General features: G+C 50.2%; 6 protein-coding genes across 6 annotated transcripts; 2 read left to right on the top strand and 4 right to left on the bottom strand.

Moving 5' to 3' along the window:
* Positions 1-391: 391 nt before the first annotated feature.
* LTR84_010522 (uncharacterized protein) lies at positions 392-2023 on the bottom strand (the record flags this gene model as incomplete). The annotated part of the gene is made up of 1 exon (XM_064854058.1): positions 392-2023. The coding sequence occupies one exon, from the start codon at positions 2021-2023 to the stop codon at positions 392-394; it is 1632 nt and encodes a 543-aa protein (XP_064700401.1).
* A 2653-nt stretch (positions 2024-4676) lies between these two features.
* Positions 4677-6271, top strand: LTR84_010521 (uncharacterized protein; the record flags this gene model as incomplete). Its single annotated transcript, XM_064854057.1, has 2 exons — positions 4677-5378; positions 5438-6271. 2 exons carry the CDS (start codon positions 4677-4679, stop codon positions 6269-6271), a joined length of 1536 nt encoding a protein of 511 aa, XP_064700400.1.
* Positions 6272-6502: 231 nt separating this feature from the next.
* On the bottom strand, positions 6503-7785 carry LTR84_010520 (uncharacterized protein; the record flags this gene model as incomplete). Its single annotated transcript, XM_064854056.1, has 4 exons — positions 6503-6905; positions 6964-7471; positions 7547-7648; positions 7710-7785. 4 exons carry the CDS (start codon positions 7783-7785, stop codon positions 6503-6505), a joined length of 1089 nt encoding a protein of 362 aa, XP_064700399.1.
* A 284-nt stretch (positions 7786-8069) lies between these two features.
* Positions 8070-9485, bottom strand: LTR84_010519 (uncharacterized protein; the record flags this gene model as incomplete). The annotated part of the gene is made up of 2 exons (XM_064854055.1): positions 8070-9412; positions 9476-9485. 2 exons carry the CDS (start codon positions 9483-9485, stop codon positions 8070-8072), a joined length of 1353 nt encoding a protein of 450 aa, XP_064700398.1.
* A 1145-nt stretch (positions 9486-10630) lies between these two features.
* LTR84_010518 (uncharacterized protein) lies at positions 10631-11653 on the top strand (the record flags this gene model as incomplete). The annotated part of the gene is made up of 1 exon (XM_064854054.1): positions 10631-11653. The coding sequence occupies one exon, from the start codon at positions 10631-10633 to the stop codon at positions 11651-11653; it is 1023 nt and encodes a 340-aa protein (XP_064700397.1).
* A 451-nt stretch (positions 11654-12104) lies between these two features.
* LTR84_010517 (uncharacterized protein) lies at positions 12105-14867 on the bottom strand (the record flags this gene model as incomplete). The annotated part of the gene is made up of 7 exons (XM_064854053.1): positions 12105-13326; positions 13391-13512; positions 13565-13611; positions 13667-13893; positions 13947-14285; positions 14348-14388; positions 14439-14867. 7 exons carry the CDS (start codon positions 14865-14867, stop codon positions 12105-12107), a joined length of 2427 nt encoding a protein of 808 aa, XP_064700396.1.
* Positions 14868-15104: the final 237 nt, after the last annotated feature.

The following is a 15104-nucleotide window of genomic DNA, read 5'->3' as shown; positions in this document are numbered from 1 at the left end:
ATGTGGATTGAACATGGGTTGAACACGGCCTCCCCAAAGGGAAAGGAACGTCCAAGTCAGGGTTGGGTTGGTATCATTTCAACGCAATTCAGGCGACGCTAAAGAAGCCAATTCTGTGCTTGGTCTGCAGGCTTGTTCAATACCTAGTAAATACAAAATAGTAAAATGCCGCCATATTCCAGGAAGACCATGTGTCGACGTGGTTCGTCCGCCCCGATCCAAAACGCACTCTTCTTTCCAAAACTCCGTGCTATCCCATAATTCATACTCGTCCGTCGTTTCCCTTCCACAAATAAGTGGGATGAGATCTCATATACATATATCCATGCATGCCGCGGTGAGATGCAGGTCTCTATGATACAACAGCGCCACCACCCAACGTTGATCGACTTCATCCGAAGAATGTAGACGGGATGTTGGCACCGGACCGTCGGCGGAGTGGATCTCCAGGTGCGACGGCGTCTCTCCTCTCGGTGCGTATTCTGAATCGCTCTCGGAATCTGCTGGTCAAACCGTGTCGTTCGGCTTCAGACGGTCCCTGCGAGCTGGATCCCAGTCTTTCCTGCCGCATCCGTCGGAGGGCGGCGATGCGCTCGTCTCGTGTTCCAGATGCAAGATGTCGCAGGTTGAATACAGTGTCTCTGCGGCTGCTACCTGTCTGGTTCGGTGGTGCGGCCACGCCCTCCGTCAGGGGCGGCGGAGGTAGCTGGCCATCCGGGCCTCCTGCCGCTGAAGAGCCGCGTCGCGATATTGTCCCTTCAGCGCCGTCGGCGGTTGGTGGTCTCAAGTCGATTCGACACAGTGGACACGTCCCGCTGACGTTCAGAAGCCACGGGTCCACGCAGTCCGGGTGGAATTTGTGGTTGCAGGGTAGTACGCGCAGTTCCTCACCTTTGTGGAAGTCCTCGGTGCAGATGGAGCAGCCGAGATGGCCTTCGGCGTCGGTGCCGTCGGGATTGTTGGCCGGCGTTACAGTTGGTGGAGCGTCGGTGCCATCGTCGGACTTGCCAGTGGCCGCCTCGATGCTTTTGTCTGCTGCTGCAACTGCGCCTGCACCTGTGACTACATCGGTGGTGGGGATTTGGTCTAGATTCGCCGGGGTGGACGGGGTGGCGTTGGCACCTTCGCCAGGAGCGTTCATTTCTATGTCGGTGCCGTCAACGGACTTCTTGGGCAAGTCTTGATGGTCGCCGAATTTGACGATTGGAAGGGTCTCCAGCATGGCGCGCGCAATGCCCTTGGCACGACTTTGACGACCTCGTCCAAGGATGTTTCTCGGACCATAACGCTCGGGGTGGCGGTGGGCTCGGATGGACCCGGTGATGATGATGACAACAAAGAGAGCGGTGATGATGCCGGTGATGGCGTAGAGGATGATCATGGCAACGGCTGTAGTGGGCGACTGGCCAAGAGTGCCATTTCCATTCCAACCGCTGTTTCGTGACGAGTTGGTATAGGAGTTCAGATCGGGAAGAATGGTTGCGGAACCTGGACTGTTTTGAGTGAGGTGGAGATCAGCCAGGCTCTTTGCCAGCATGGTGTCGGTGGTGGTCAGAATGCCACCAATTGTGGGGAGGTTGTTCAGGTCGGTCGCCACGCAATGATCACTTGTGACACTGTAGAGGATGATGATGTTGGTTCGGGGTGAGTTGATGACAATCCGGAACACATCGGTGGGACCAAGATTTCCCGTATACGCCTCTGGGTCGCAAGGGAGATATGTGAATTGATTGGCTTCGGGCATCTCATTGGCATTGCTGGGGTCCACATTGACAATTTGTCCCTCGACATGGATTTGTTCAAAGGCGTTGTGTGAAATCTCGGCATAGTGGCCCAGTGGTGCGAGCCGCACGACTGGGAGATTCCCCAGTTGAGTACCATTCAGGATGAAACGGGGCGAGGTGGCTGATGGGTAGAGGTCTTGAGTTCCGTTGGATGGTGCAATTGTCTGAGCGGTGATCTGCAATGACAAAGACAACCATATTGAGACAGCGAGCAACCATCTAGTACTGAGGTGGTCCATCATGATTCAAACCGATGTCTCGCCGACAATCCTCTGGCTGTAGAACTGTCTCTTTATCAGATTCCCGTCAGACTTGGTCGGGTGGGCGCCTGGACAACGGATATGGAGAGGAGACAGGGAGAGGTGAGAAGAATCTTATAATGCGATATAGTATATGGTGACTATCATGACCCGATAGGCAAGAAGACAGACTTGCGCAGCCTCGGACCAAGTGGGAAACCCGGTTGAAGAAATCGCTGCGAGGCGAGTACGCAACAGGCAGGACGGAGTAGGGAGCAATACGCGATTGGAGTACTCGGTCTGGCCACGAACAACTCGTACTGGAAGGTGTGAGTCGAGGACCCGAGGGGTGTGGAGGGTGTGGAGGGGTGATTTGGAAACGCAGTTGAGGCTGAGTCGCTTTAGCGACAGACAATGTTTCGTATTTGAAGGTCTTGTCGCAGACTCGGACTCACAGGCGAAAGCTGAAGCATCCGAGCGGAAGCCCGGAAAGAATTGACCAGGATTACAGTCAGCTTCAAGATGTCATGTACAGGAGGGAGGGAGGAGGGTGCATAAAGTCAGCTTGCCGACCCACTCGATCATCAGGATTATTCTAATTCCGAGGTTGAGATGTGCAACTTGGAATAAAGTACCAAGCAAATCCTGTGATGTGGGAAAGTCTTGGACTAGGCGGGGTAAAACAAAATGCATAGGGAAGTTCTGAGTCCCTCATATTCGATATTGCCAGTCCCGAGTACTCCGAGTGTGGGAGAAATTGCGCCTCGTACGTAGACCCCAATACCACTCGTAGGTGTTAGCCGAACTAGTGCATCGCAGGACATAAAGATTGCGATTGATCACGAATCACGACAATAACAATGACCCTGCTACACTCATCCTCCCCAGTGTTAGGCCTCACTTACTCAGAGAGGTCCAAGAAGGAGTCGATAGCGCTCGAGTCGGAAAGGCACCTCTCGACTAGTACTAATAACAGAGGCACTTGGAATGTTGAGGCTGATCCAAGGCGCAGAAGTATTTGAAATGCTTTAAGATCTTGGTATTTAGTATCGTCCCATCAACGACTGGGTGAACTCATTGTACACAACGTTCAGCACAATGGGTCTCCCTCGGTTTTTATTTTGTTCTAGTGGGTATCATAGCCGCTGCCACACAAGTCATCAAGTTCGTCCCGTGTGGGCTCTGGAGGCGCGGAAAGCTCTACATATTCATCAATAGCCTCTTCTGTTGTGCCTTGGAAGTGGAATGGTCTGTTAAAGCTTGAATTGCTGATGCTTGATAGATGCATTTACAATGGACACTCATGAGCGGGTTTTGTAAGCTGCAAACATCCAGTGGACCAGCCTGGGATCTGGTAAAGATACCATGGCATCTGTGCAATATAACCCAGTTATGCGAACGAGCTACTATAGCTCCCGAATCCCATGACAATCTACTCGTATGACACAATTTTCCGCGCATCGATAATCAAATTGTAAGACAAAGGGAAGTGATCGCGGTGTGCCTCAATAAGCGAGGGACCACAGCGTCAAGAACAAAGAGTTTAGCATTATCGGGAAAGTCCCTTCAGGGCTGAGGTACCTTATGTACCTGACCTACCTACAGTAAGTCCATGTATACAAATACTACCAAGGAGGAGCAGGAAAGACTCTTTTTGAGTAGAGAACAAAATATGACCCAAAGCAGTCCCCGAACGACCATTCTCATTCCATGCATAAGATTCCAGGTTGGTAAATCCTGACAAAACATGAGCATAAGCCATGATGCTTCGGAAGCAAGAAATCAATCGGATGATGCACAGACGCTCGAGAATCAGCAGTCATCCTCGGCCGTCCTCAGGTACGGATACTCCTGAGTCCTGACACCCCGGCCACAGTTTCTGGTCTCGCTTAACAGATGATCGCCGCAACATCGTCATGACTTCCAGAGCTTACTCGTACTTGCAGTCAGTCTGGAACGGACCTGGTATCCGATGCACCGGTCGAGACTGACTGCCTACTGATATTTCGCATTCAAGGGCCAAGGGAGTTCACCATCTAATCTATGGCCTCTTCAATGTGCGCATCCCTCAATACCAGATGGCCAAGGTTTGTCGTCAAAAAGCTTGAACAAAACTCTCCACAGGCCAGCCGTGCTTCATAATATCGATTAATCACCGACACCTCACAGCATCCACTGACGATCACGTCCTCCAATGTTGCAAGGCCTGGTGGAGCCTTGACTTCCTTCTCTCTACTTAAGATCACAGGGTCACTCCTCAATTGGTGTAATCGACTCGTGAGCTCCATTCACCCGTTGCCCAAATATGGACGAACCTGTCCGGGGCCCCAAAGGTTGGGGTCGCCTGTCAACGTGGATGGGGGTATTTCCCGAGACTCTGGATGTGGTCTTTGTCTCATCGCATACCGGAAAGCTTCCATGTCGTTCAAGATTAAGGAAGTCCCCCACAAAGCCAAATGTCGACGTGGTGGAGTCTACGTGGAGCTGTCATGGACGATCATGCATAAGTACCATGGTGTTCCTCCCCATCTTGTGACCCTGGGCTGGCAGTTCACGTATTCTTCAATCCAGCGCTAAATTACCAAGCTATCCACGGGCCAAAATATCATTGGTACAATCACATAGGCAGTATTGTCGTCATAACCAGCCAGCCATGTTGGAAGACAAAGAGCAGGGCGATGTCTCCAAGACGGAGGATGCGACAAACTTGCACGAGTTCAGAAACGCAGACGGCTACATCATCGACGGAAGCGACCCAGAGTATGCCAACCTGAAGCGTGCCCCAGATGGCCACACCATCCTCCTACCACAGCCATCCTCCGATCCCAATGACCCATTGAACTGGAGCAGGTTCAAGAAGCACCTCATTCTGATCATCATCTCCATGACTGCATTTCTGCCAGATTACGGAAGCGCAACTGGGGCCGTCACACTTTTGCCCCAAGCTGCCATCTGGAACATGACCCCAGACCACGTCAACCACAGTCAAGTTGGCAATGTATTCATGCTTGGAGCTGGTGGTGTGGTTGTGGTCGCATTGTCCGCCTACTTCGGTCGCCTTCCGGTCCTGTTCTACTTCCTCATACTTGCGACCGCCACTGCAATCTGGTGTGCCGCTGCACAATCCTTCGAGTCTTTTATGGCGGCGCGTATCTTGAATGGTTTCTTCAGCACTGTCGCACAGGGCGGTGGTCTGATGTTTATCTTTGATATGTTTTATTTCCACGAGAGAGCAAGAAAGATCAATATCTGGAGCTCCTTCATCATCCTGTCGCCATATTTTGGACCCTTGTTTGCTGCATTTATTATCAGCACACAGTCATGGCAGATTCCATTTTGGGTTTATGTTGCCGAGGTAGGTCAAGAACATCCACACGATAATTACTCCTGACGAAACTAACACATATACTCCAGACTGCTCTGTGCTTGGTGCTAGTGGTTCTCTTCGTGAAGGAGACGTACTATGATCGTCGCATTGCCCAGACCGACCAGCCACCGAGAGGATCACATTTTTCTCAACTTCTAGGAATATCCCAATGGCGCTCGCGCAAACTGCGAAACACGCTGGGCCAAGCTCTGATGCGACCAGTCTGGGTGGCCCTCAAGCCCACGGTCTTCATTTCATGCTTTTATTACCTCTTGACCTTTGCATGGGTGGTCGGCATTAACACCACACTGGCCATATTCCTTACACCACTGTACAACTTTGGTCCTAAGCAGATCGGGTTCTTTTACTTCACTCCCATCGTTGGTGCTCTTCTCGGTGAAGTTGTGGGCCATTGGCTGCATGACTTCATTGCCACAAATTATATCAAGACTCATGGAGGGCATTTTGAGCCCGAAGTCCGCCTGCGGGCCATGTGGGTGTCCACCCCATTCATGCTGGCCGGTCTCGTTGGACTCGGCTTTGCCCTCGAAGAGGGATACCACTATATGGTGACATCACTTTTCTGGGGTCTGTACGTCTTTGGCATCATGATCACCACTGTCGGCCTCAATGCATATAACCTCGACAGTTACCCCGAAGCTTCCGGGGAGGTTTCATCTTGGATCAACTTCTGCCGTACAACAGGTGGCTTCATTATATCCTATTTCCAGGTCACCTGGGCTCAGGCACAGGGAACTAAGACGAGTTTCGGCATTCAGGCGGCCATCTGTGGGTTTGCGTTCTTCCTAATCGTCGCCCTCCAATTGTTCGGCAAGAAACTCAGAATCAAGGCCGGCCCGTTGAACTTCCGCACTTCATAAGTGGAGAGTTTCGACAGATCCACAGATTCAATGGGTAAGCACATTCGGGTTGGTCCGTTATATACACAGTTACAAGAGCGTGTCATATATGATAAAGTCATCTTGAAATGATATCAGCTGCTGAAATTCCTTCTGCAATTGGGGAAAGCCCCGCTCTCATCTTCCTCTCCTGACGGCTTCGATCTTCGTCATGCTAGAGAATACCAACCAATGAAGGGATTACTTTCCCACTCAGTCATAGTACTTAGCTTTAAGGCCCTTCGCAATCGACTCATCGTCAGCAGCAGCCCTACTTACATTCTTCGCCACCCGCGCTTTCACCCACTCCCCGGCTGTCAAACCAACAGTAGATTGATCCAGTGAACGATCATAACCCAGCTTCTGCAGCACCGCGCTCTTGACAGGCAGGAGCTCCAAATCATCCTCCGGGCGGACAAAGTAAAGCACCCCGTGGCGATCGATGTTTGCTTGATCTGGTGGCGGCGCGACCACACGGTGAATACTGCTTTTCAGGAACCCGTTCGTCAGGAATTGCAGGGCATCCGCAATATTGACCGTGATACTGCCGTCGTAGGGCTTCACGTACTTCCATTTTCCCTCGGGTGTGCGTACTTGGAGAGCTGCTACAGGTTGGCTGGCGGAGACTCCTCATTAGCCGTTTAACATTCATTAATAAGGGAGGGCTCATGTACCGGAATAAAAGCGTCAGGCTCCCAAAGTCGGTATGTCCCTTGACCCATACATTGTCCAATGCGTCATTCTGTTCCGGGGTTCGCTTATGGTATTTCATCCATCGGAGATGATCGTCACTCTTCTTGTCGTACCGGTGGTTCTTCAGAAAATAATCTTCCGTCAATTCCAGGACGATCGCAAATAAAACTAATAACTTGCCCACTATCTGCGAATGGATGTGACGGGCGAAATGCTCGATCTCATCCCAGTGATCCTTGATGAGCTGCGGATGTTCACGGTCGTAATCAGGGATGAACTTGGGAACGTTGTAGATCTCGGTGTTATCCTTGATCCCTGGCTTAATGTCTCGTATCCCGAACGGTTTGTAGCCGTTGTACCCTCCATTTTCAAGATCGGCACGGTATTTCATCTTCTCTTCAGTCGAAAGCTCAAATACTTGCTTGCATAGACTGAACTGTCGATCAACCTGTTCTTGTGACAGGCCGAAGTTGGTGACATAGAAAAACCCTAGAACTTTGTGAGCATATTGACGTCGGAAATAGGCATTGGTAAGCCCAATTGCTCTCCTTGATCACAACCAACCGATTTTATTGACAGCATCAGAGAGTTGAACCGCCAACTTCTCTTTACCTCCGGGGTCATCGAAGGTGCCAAGATCTAACGTCACTAGATCGGCCCAGTCGACTTGTAAGATTAATGTTAGAGTTACAACTTGTTGTCGAGTGGGAGAACAATCATCTCTTACGGTCATGCGATGTTTCTTGGATATGTGTCCATTTTGGTATAGGTTTGAAATTCGTGGTCCACACCTCTCTGGCCATGACTTAGATGGAGAAATATGCTCAAACTGGTAGCCAGATCTGGAAAGCCAAATACGACCCGTTCCAAAGTTCCGGAATTAGCTCAACGTCCAAGATGTTTAAATTCTTGAGCAGAAGTCGCAAAAGAGGATCGATGAAGAATGAATGAAGACATTGCAAGTCTTGAAAACGGCCGACCAACGTACCACCCCATCTTGCGGGGTTGGATGAGATGATCAATTGTTGGAGAACACCTCCTGCAGACTGGTCCAGTTCTCGTCATCCTCGGCACAGGGTTTGGGACATTATGATGAACGCGAACGTTCAGCTTTTAGCGTTATCTGATCCCGTTTGATCAATCCCTCGTCTCCGACACGAGAAAACGACAACAGCGAACGTTCACGTTCAATCTCAAAAAATATGCGGCTGTGCCGTTTGGATAGGTAAACCCATGATAGAAGCACTATTGCTGTGATGGTAATCGTTAAAGTCCAGTATAACCAGATCCATTCCGACACCAGCTGCGTCGAATTTTCTGGCAAAAATCTGAAAAAGCCGGAGCCGAACATTGTTGCCATGAATGTTCCTGGGAGGAATATAAGAGTCACACCGGCTATGATTCGCATGTCGAGGCTGTCTTTCCTGGTGAGAACTGCCACTCGTCGCGAATCTTCTGCAATTTCACGAGATGCCGCGGCGGTTTCGATGTTGACCCGATTGTCTCTTTGGCCTATCATAGAGTACACCGTTTGTACTTGTGCTTTGGTCCTAGCTGAGAGCACAGTTCCATAGGCTTGTGAACCCTCGATCAGTTCACTGAGGTAGTCGATTCTCCTGCTTAGAGCACCAGTCATGCATGGATCTCCCGTTCCTGCTGTAGAGGCTTGGTTTCCGGCTCCAATTGCTGCTCTCATCTTGATTATGACCTCCAGTGCTCTCTTGCTGGAGCTGAAAGTCATGTCACAGAAGCTCAAGGTTCCTGTCACTCCCGTAAGCTTTTGAGTGATTGGGTCGAAATCCAGCATCTTGGCTTTTAATTTGCGATCATGGTCAAGTAGAGCAAGCTTCCGGGGATCGGTGCTAAAACCATGACGCATACCAGTCGAATGCTCGATGCCTTCAATACCAAGTGCTCTCTTCTCCAACAAGAGCGCGAAGAAATGAACCCTCAGTTCGATTAAGAAAACTGGCAATAGCAAGGGATCACGTATATGAATGCGGGACTCACGTAAGCACCATAGTAGCTTTTCGATTTCGTCGTGCTGCATGCCAGTGAGGATGCCACAGGTAATCCCCTTAGAAGGACAATGCACCAACCCCAGACAGAAATTCCAATCTCGTGATCTGCCAACCCTCAACATGAGACCCTTAAGTGGGCTGCCATCTACATCGGCAGCGTCAAAGGCAACAGCCAACGGCAAAGTACTCATAGCCATACGGAGGAGCTCAGACGGAAGGTGCCATGATTGGCAGATCGCGTTGTACGTAGATGAAGAAAATGGCAGCGGTAGGATTTCCGCATCGCTTTCGTGGTTTTCGGGTGCCCCGATGAGTAGTCGCAATGAGTGTCTTGGTATATCTTTTGTTAAGCTGGCGTTTGCCCACTCGACGATGGCAGATTCTTCGATCTCAAAGTCTTCAGACACATCTGGTTGTCCATCCTACCATAATGAGGATGAGAGGGATAGCAGCAGTAATGCCGGTGACATACCTCCGGACATCTTATCTCAATGCACCGATTTCCATGGCGAGAGGAAAAATTTCTGCGCGTAGTTAACAGGTTCTCGGAGTGGAAGTCCAACATTTCAGCGACCGATCGGGCATGAAAGACGCTGAGGTGGGGAAGATAGCGGCTTCAGTCCGAAGTCATGCGAGGTGACAGTGGGCGGAATCACACCAAGTCAAACTAGCAAGCAAATATTCGCATGGGGAAACCCATGGAACACGGTGAAATGAGACGGTTCAACTCCTCCAATCCAGCCTTGTTAACAGAAGTACAAAAAATGATACTTCACTGCCTTCTAACTAGCTTTGCATGCTTGACGACAGAGGAGGCCCCTGGGCTTGAGGTGGCCGTGCGGCCCTTGGCGGTGGCCGGACATGGGACTATGGGTTACACCTTTGAACTCAGATCAATGATGTTTAAGCTTAGATGATGACCTACTCAAGCATAGCATGCGAGCACCTCGCACGCTTGTCACGAACAATCGTCTTTCGAGAGCCACTTAATCTGAAATGGATAGCGGCGATATCAATCTTCTCACCCATGACGAGGTACCATTCAACGTAATGACGTGGTCGACTATTTGCAAGAAACCATACTACGGCCGTTTTGCTGCAGACTGTGGCCGACTTTGTCGCGGATTAATGCTCTCTTTGGGCCCGGATAGGTAGGTGTACAGTACGTGCCCCCCTCGGCCGTCAAGCCCTCGTCATAAGCCCTGCAAACGCGGAGAGCATAGAATTGAAAGCCCGACAAAGTAGGGCCCGAGCGGCTCTTGGGCCCTGAGAGCGAACCACCTCCAGGCATCAAATCAGATTGTGGGCGGATACTGGAGCAAAGATCCTCCGCTATGGAAGTAATTGACCAGGGGACATTGATAACTAAGCATGCCATCCATGCTTGACCTAGACATCAAACCTACCTAAACTTGATTGATGCTCTTCACCCTACGCCCCCAGTCGCTTGCGTGTGGTTGAACAAGCCACCATACGAAACTTGACCTCGTCTACTGAGCAGATGATGGACCGAACGACAGATAAAGGGCTGGACTGCCTGGGCGCTTCTCGACATTCCTCTTTCTCTCATAACCACGCCTAAGGCAAAAATAATAATTTGTTAGTTTCCTACTTTGATTTCGAGACAATGGCGAACCAAGCACCATCGACACACAAGGCCTGGCAATACACCAGCACAAGTGGCGGGCTCGAGAAAAACCTCAAACTCAACCCATTCGTACAGACCCCAACGCCCGCGCAAGACCAACACTTAGTGAAAATCATTGCTACAGCCCTGAATCCCATCGACTACAAGCCGGCCTCCATCCCATTCGTTGGTCGATTTCTACGCCCAAAATTCGCCACTCCTTGTTCTGACGTGGCAGGCAGGATCGTTACACCAGCGCGCGGTTCATCTTTGAAACCAGGACAACTTGTGTTTGGGGTTTCGGGCAAAAGCCCCATCGCTGGAGGCGGACTCTCCGAGTATGCTCTCTGTCAGCATGATCATGTTGTCGCAATACCTGAAGGAATTGAGCCCAAGAATGCGGCTTGTGTGCCCGTTGCAGCTTTGACGGCCTATCAAACTATTGTTCCAAAGGTGAAAAGCGGTGATAGGATCTTCATCAATGGCGGCTCGGGCGGGACTGGAATCTTTGGAATCCAGGTTGCAAAGGCAGTCGGCTGCTATGTCATCACGTCGTGTTCCACGCCGAATGTCGAACTTTGCAAGAGCCTAGGTGCTGATGAAGTCATTGACTATCGGAAGCAGAACGTGATCGACACACTCGCTGCAAAGGACGTCAAACTCGATCATCTGGTCGATAACGTCGGCGAGGATCCCAAGCTGTACTGGATGTCTCATAGGTTCACCAAGCCAGAAGCTGAATACATCATGGTTGGCGGTTGGATTTCTTTCACCAGCACGATAAATTTGCTGAAAATCAAATTCCTGCCCAAGTTTCTGGGTGGCGGGCAGCGAAAGTACTCGGGGTTCTTCACCAAGGCGAGCACACAGGACTTGAACCATGTTGCGGAGTGGATGGTTGCAGGAAAGGTCCGTGCAGTCATTGATCAGGAGTTTTCTTTTGAGCAGGCCCCGGCAGCATTCGAGAGGTTGAAGACGGGCAGGGCAAAGGGGAAGATTTTGATTTCTGTGAGCAGTGATTGATACCCATGAAAGCATGTTGGATGAGGGAGCGAGTCATAGTGTGATATCGGTGTTGTAAGCGATCACTGAATCAATTGGAAATAAGATTGCTTATAGGTTGATTCGCAGCAGCATTTACAAGATAACCTTTCACCGTAGCAATTCTACCTGGATACAAGGCCATGGCGTTCGGCATACATTCAAAATTGCCAGCGTCTGGACAACAGCAATGATCGTATCGTCGTCAAGGTATTCTTGATGTACTTCACGGCTTCGACCAACTAGTTGAGCTGCAGCCTGCCTTTGCTAGCGACGAAACAGTTCTAGGTGCGAAATCTTACAAGGGCCATTGTTGAGTGCTCGGTAGATCGCAAGCCCCGATAAGAAGCAGCAACAGAATGCCAACTGATGATCACCACCTACACGTCCCAAGTTAGTGATCAACCACAAAAGAGTGTTTCGCACGATCAACTTACCCAAAGGCCTCCTCGAAATATCCCACCCCTCTTCTACCTTGCTTCATCGCCGTATGGACCGCCGCTCTCGCCTCGTCCGCCATCCCGGCCGGGCCACACGTGAGAATCGCAACTCGTCCACCTGCCTTACCCGCAGAATCAACATCCTTAATGAAGCCGAGCACCTTTCCTCGAATATCAGGTCGACCGTACGCGATGTCTGGACTGACACCACTGTCTAGCCCATGGTGCTTCTCTGTGTTATCTCGCTCGATGGTTGCAACAGACTCACGTCGAGACGTGACGTAGAAATGTGTTTCGATGCCTGCGTGGTTGAGGAATGGCTTAAGCTCTGTGTCACAAAGGGAGCGGACCATGGCGGATTGCTTGGTTGCCCAGATAAGCAAGATACGCTTGGTGCGAGTGTGGGTTTTGCGCTCCTCAATTGTTTCTCCGTCTGAGGGTGTTTGACTTTGGTATAAATTCGTTGCTAGCACGAATTCTTGGAGGTAAGGGATAGCACCGCTGATGCCGCTGCCACCTACAATGAACACTACATTTTCATAGCTATGCACCGGGCTATGCTCGCCATAAGGTCCTTCGAGGAGGACATGAGTTTCCACTGTTGATGAGGGCGATTTAATGCATTGGTCTCGCAAGCGCAGAGTCCAGCTGCTGTATGGACGGACGAAGAACAACAGTGTATCTTTGGACGATGTTGTGGATTTATGAATGAGTTGTTGTTCTGTGGCAGGCTGCCCATGGATAGATGCAATGGATGCATCTTCAGAGGAAGGTCCACTTGATGAACTTGGTGTGTCCATCGCTGCAACCTGGATCTCCTTGTCTTTTCCTTTCTTGAGATCATATGAGGTAGAGGACGACACGTCTTGCGGTAGAGCTGGATTTGTGCTATAGGCAGGATGATCACTGCTTTTCCACCCAGCGAGAGTGAACGGATGGTTCTCCCAACCCTTCCACTTCAGGGGTTGGTATAAATAGTAGTGTTGACCTGCTCTTGCTTCCAGGATTTTCGTCCCTGGGGTTACTTCCAATCGTATTAGGTTGGATGCCTGGTCATAATGGGCGTGCGTTTTCGTCCCGATTACTCTGTCGGATAACTTCAGATGAAGATTGCAATAGGCAAGACGAACGAAACGGGCGACACGGTCGAATACCCAGATAGCCACAAGTGGCCATAGGTATGGATCGTATTCTCCATCGAAAATCTTGGTGTGGCTGGGTGTGAAGTCAGTTAGATGCCGAGACTGCTTAACTAGTTGAGCACTGAGGGAATACTTACTAGAACAGCCCAATGATGGTGACTATTGATAAAGCAATGTGGATCAGAAGGAAGAGTTCGTAGAAGCGTTTCCTGAGCCACACCGATGAGAAAACCAGTAATAGACTCATGGTAATGGTTGCCTTTTAAGAATGAGTCAAAGTAGACGATGGCAGCAAGCTTTCAGCTACTTACCAAGGCGCCCATGTACCAGTATTGCTCTTTCCAGGATTCAGCGTAATCTTCATTAGGGGCACATTAGCTTCTGATACTCGACGGACTAGCAGTCTGACTCACAATCGGCCTCAAGAGCCGAATAACAGATCGAGTGGATAATGGCTTGGACGGTAGCGATTCGTGCAACGTGGCGATGGAAGATATTGAAGGTCGAAAAACTCCACCCAGTGAGCCAGAGGAAGATGTTGTTCCTGCCTGAAAACATCCATAGAATCGGTAGATTGGCATAGCTGATTATGCCAGTCCGGTCCGCAATATAGCGCCAATACTGTGACGCATTCGTGTAGCTAGGTTTGAGGTGAGCTCACCTAAGTGGAACTGCATGAACGCGGGGACTTACTAGAGGTTGGGCCAGAAAATATCATATGTCACAGCACATAGGATCACGTTGAGAACCCAGAATGCTGCCACCACCAAGGTCTCCATACGGGTGGGTATAGTGCACCAGTAGTAGAGGCGTTGGTGGTGGGTTCCAAATGCAGCTGGAACAATCAAGTTGGTTTGTAACCAGTGGTAGACAGAGGCGAAAGGTCCGGAGGATGACTTCGAAATGGGTGACGCTTCATGACCTTCAACATCAACTGGAGTCGACACCCGTCGTGAAGTGAAGATGTGAGATATAAATCGATTGGCCATGCCCACTACGAGCAGAATTCCCCAGAATCCGTATACTCCCCATCTGCTCAAATAATCAGTAGGTGCCCGGCCTTCTTCATGCTTGATTGCGGTCGCCAAACTTACCCGTATCTCGAATCAAGCAGATAACTTAGTGTAAAGACGCTCTGTGGGTTGATTAGGCTACATATTTCAGCATCGCCGCAGGATGACATACAACTGTTCTTTTCGAAGCTGTAAACAGCTCTTTGGACAGGAGGACAGAGTGGTTCCATATAACGGCGGCGCCGACATCATCAAATTCCACAAGTGGTAGGGTGTTGATATATTGATCGGTAAGAATGGGCAGTATATCGTTGTATGGAGTGAGGGTGACAAATCCATATTCTGTGCAGTACCCCGAGAGCATCTCTTCACCAGCGACACGCTCACGGTCAGTACAGTACACCTTTGTAGACGCCCACATCGACGTTACACTCAGGTTGTTGGTGCAGATATTTCCCCAATAGTCTTCAGGATCAGTCCCATCGAACGAAATCCCGGCGATGGCTGTCCGGATACCATCGATACAGTTGATGTCTGGGCTCTCTGCTATCGCCCATCTCAAGAACAGTGAGCATAGAAGGAGGGGAAATGTCACCTTCATCATGAGAGGAAGTGGGAGGGGCCAGAGCTTGAATACAGACCTCTACCAAACAAATGAAAGAGCATCCAGGCGAATGATATACCTTGTAGAACCTGGGAGGGAAAATCAGATTTAGTATTCCGAGGACAAAGGGTTCGTCCTTGTAGGATATCGCCGGACACGGATACCCGATTTGCCTAGGATGAGAACAAAGAAAATTTTGTATGGCTCGGCACCAGAGCTTCGTGATCCATGATA

The sequence above is a fragment of the Exophiala bonariae genome (genome assembly GCF_035927105.1).
Source record: "Exophiala bonariae strain CCFEE 5792 chromosome Unknown scaffold_44, whole genome shotgun sequence".
Taxonomy (NCBI): domain Eukaryota; kingdom Fungi; phylum Ascomycota; class Eurotiomycetes; order Chaetothyriales; family Herpotrichiellaceae; genus Exophiala; species Exophiala bonariae.
The sequence above is the reverse complement of the archived record's forward strand: the minus strand, read 5'-3'. Positions and strand labels throughout refer to the sequence as shown.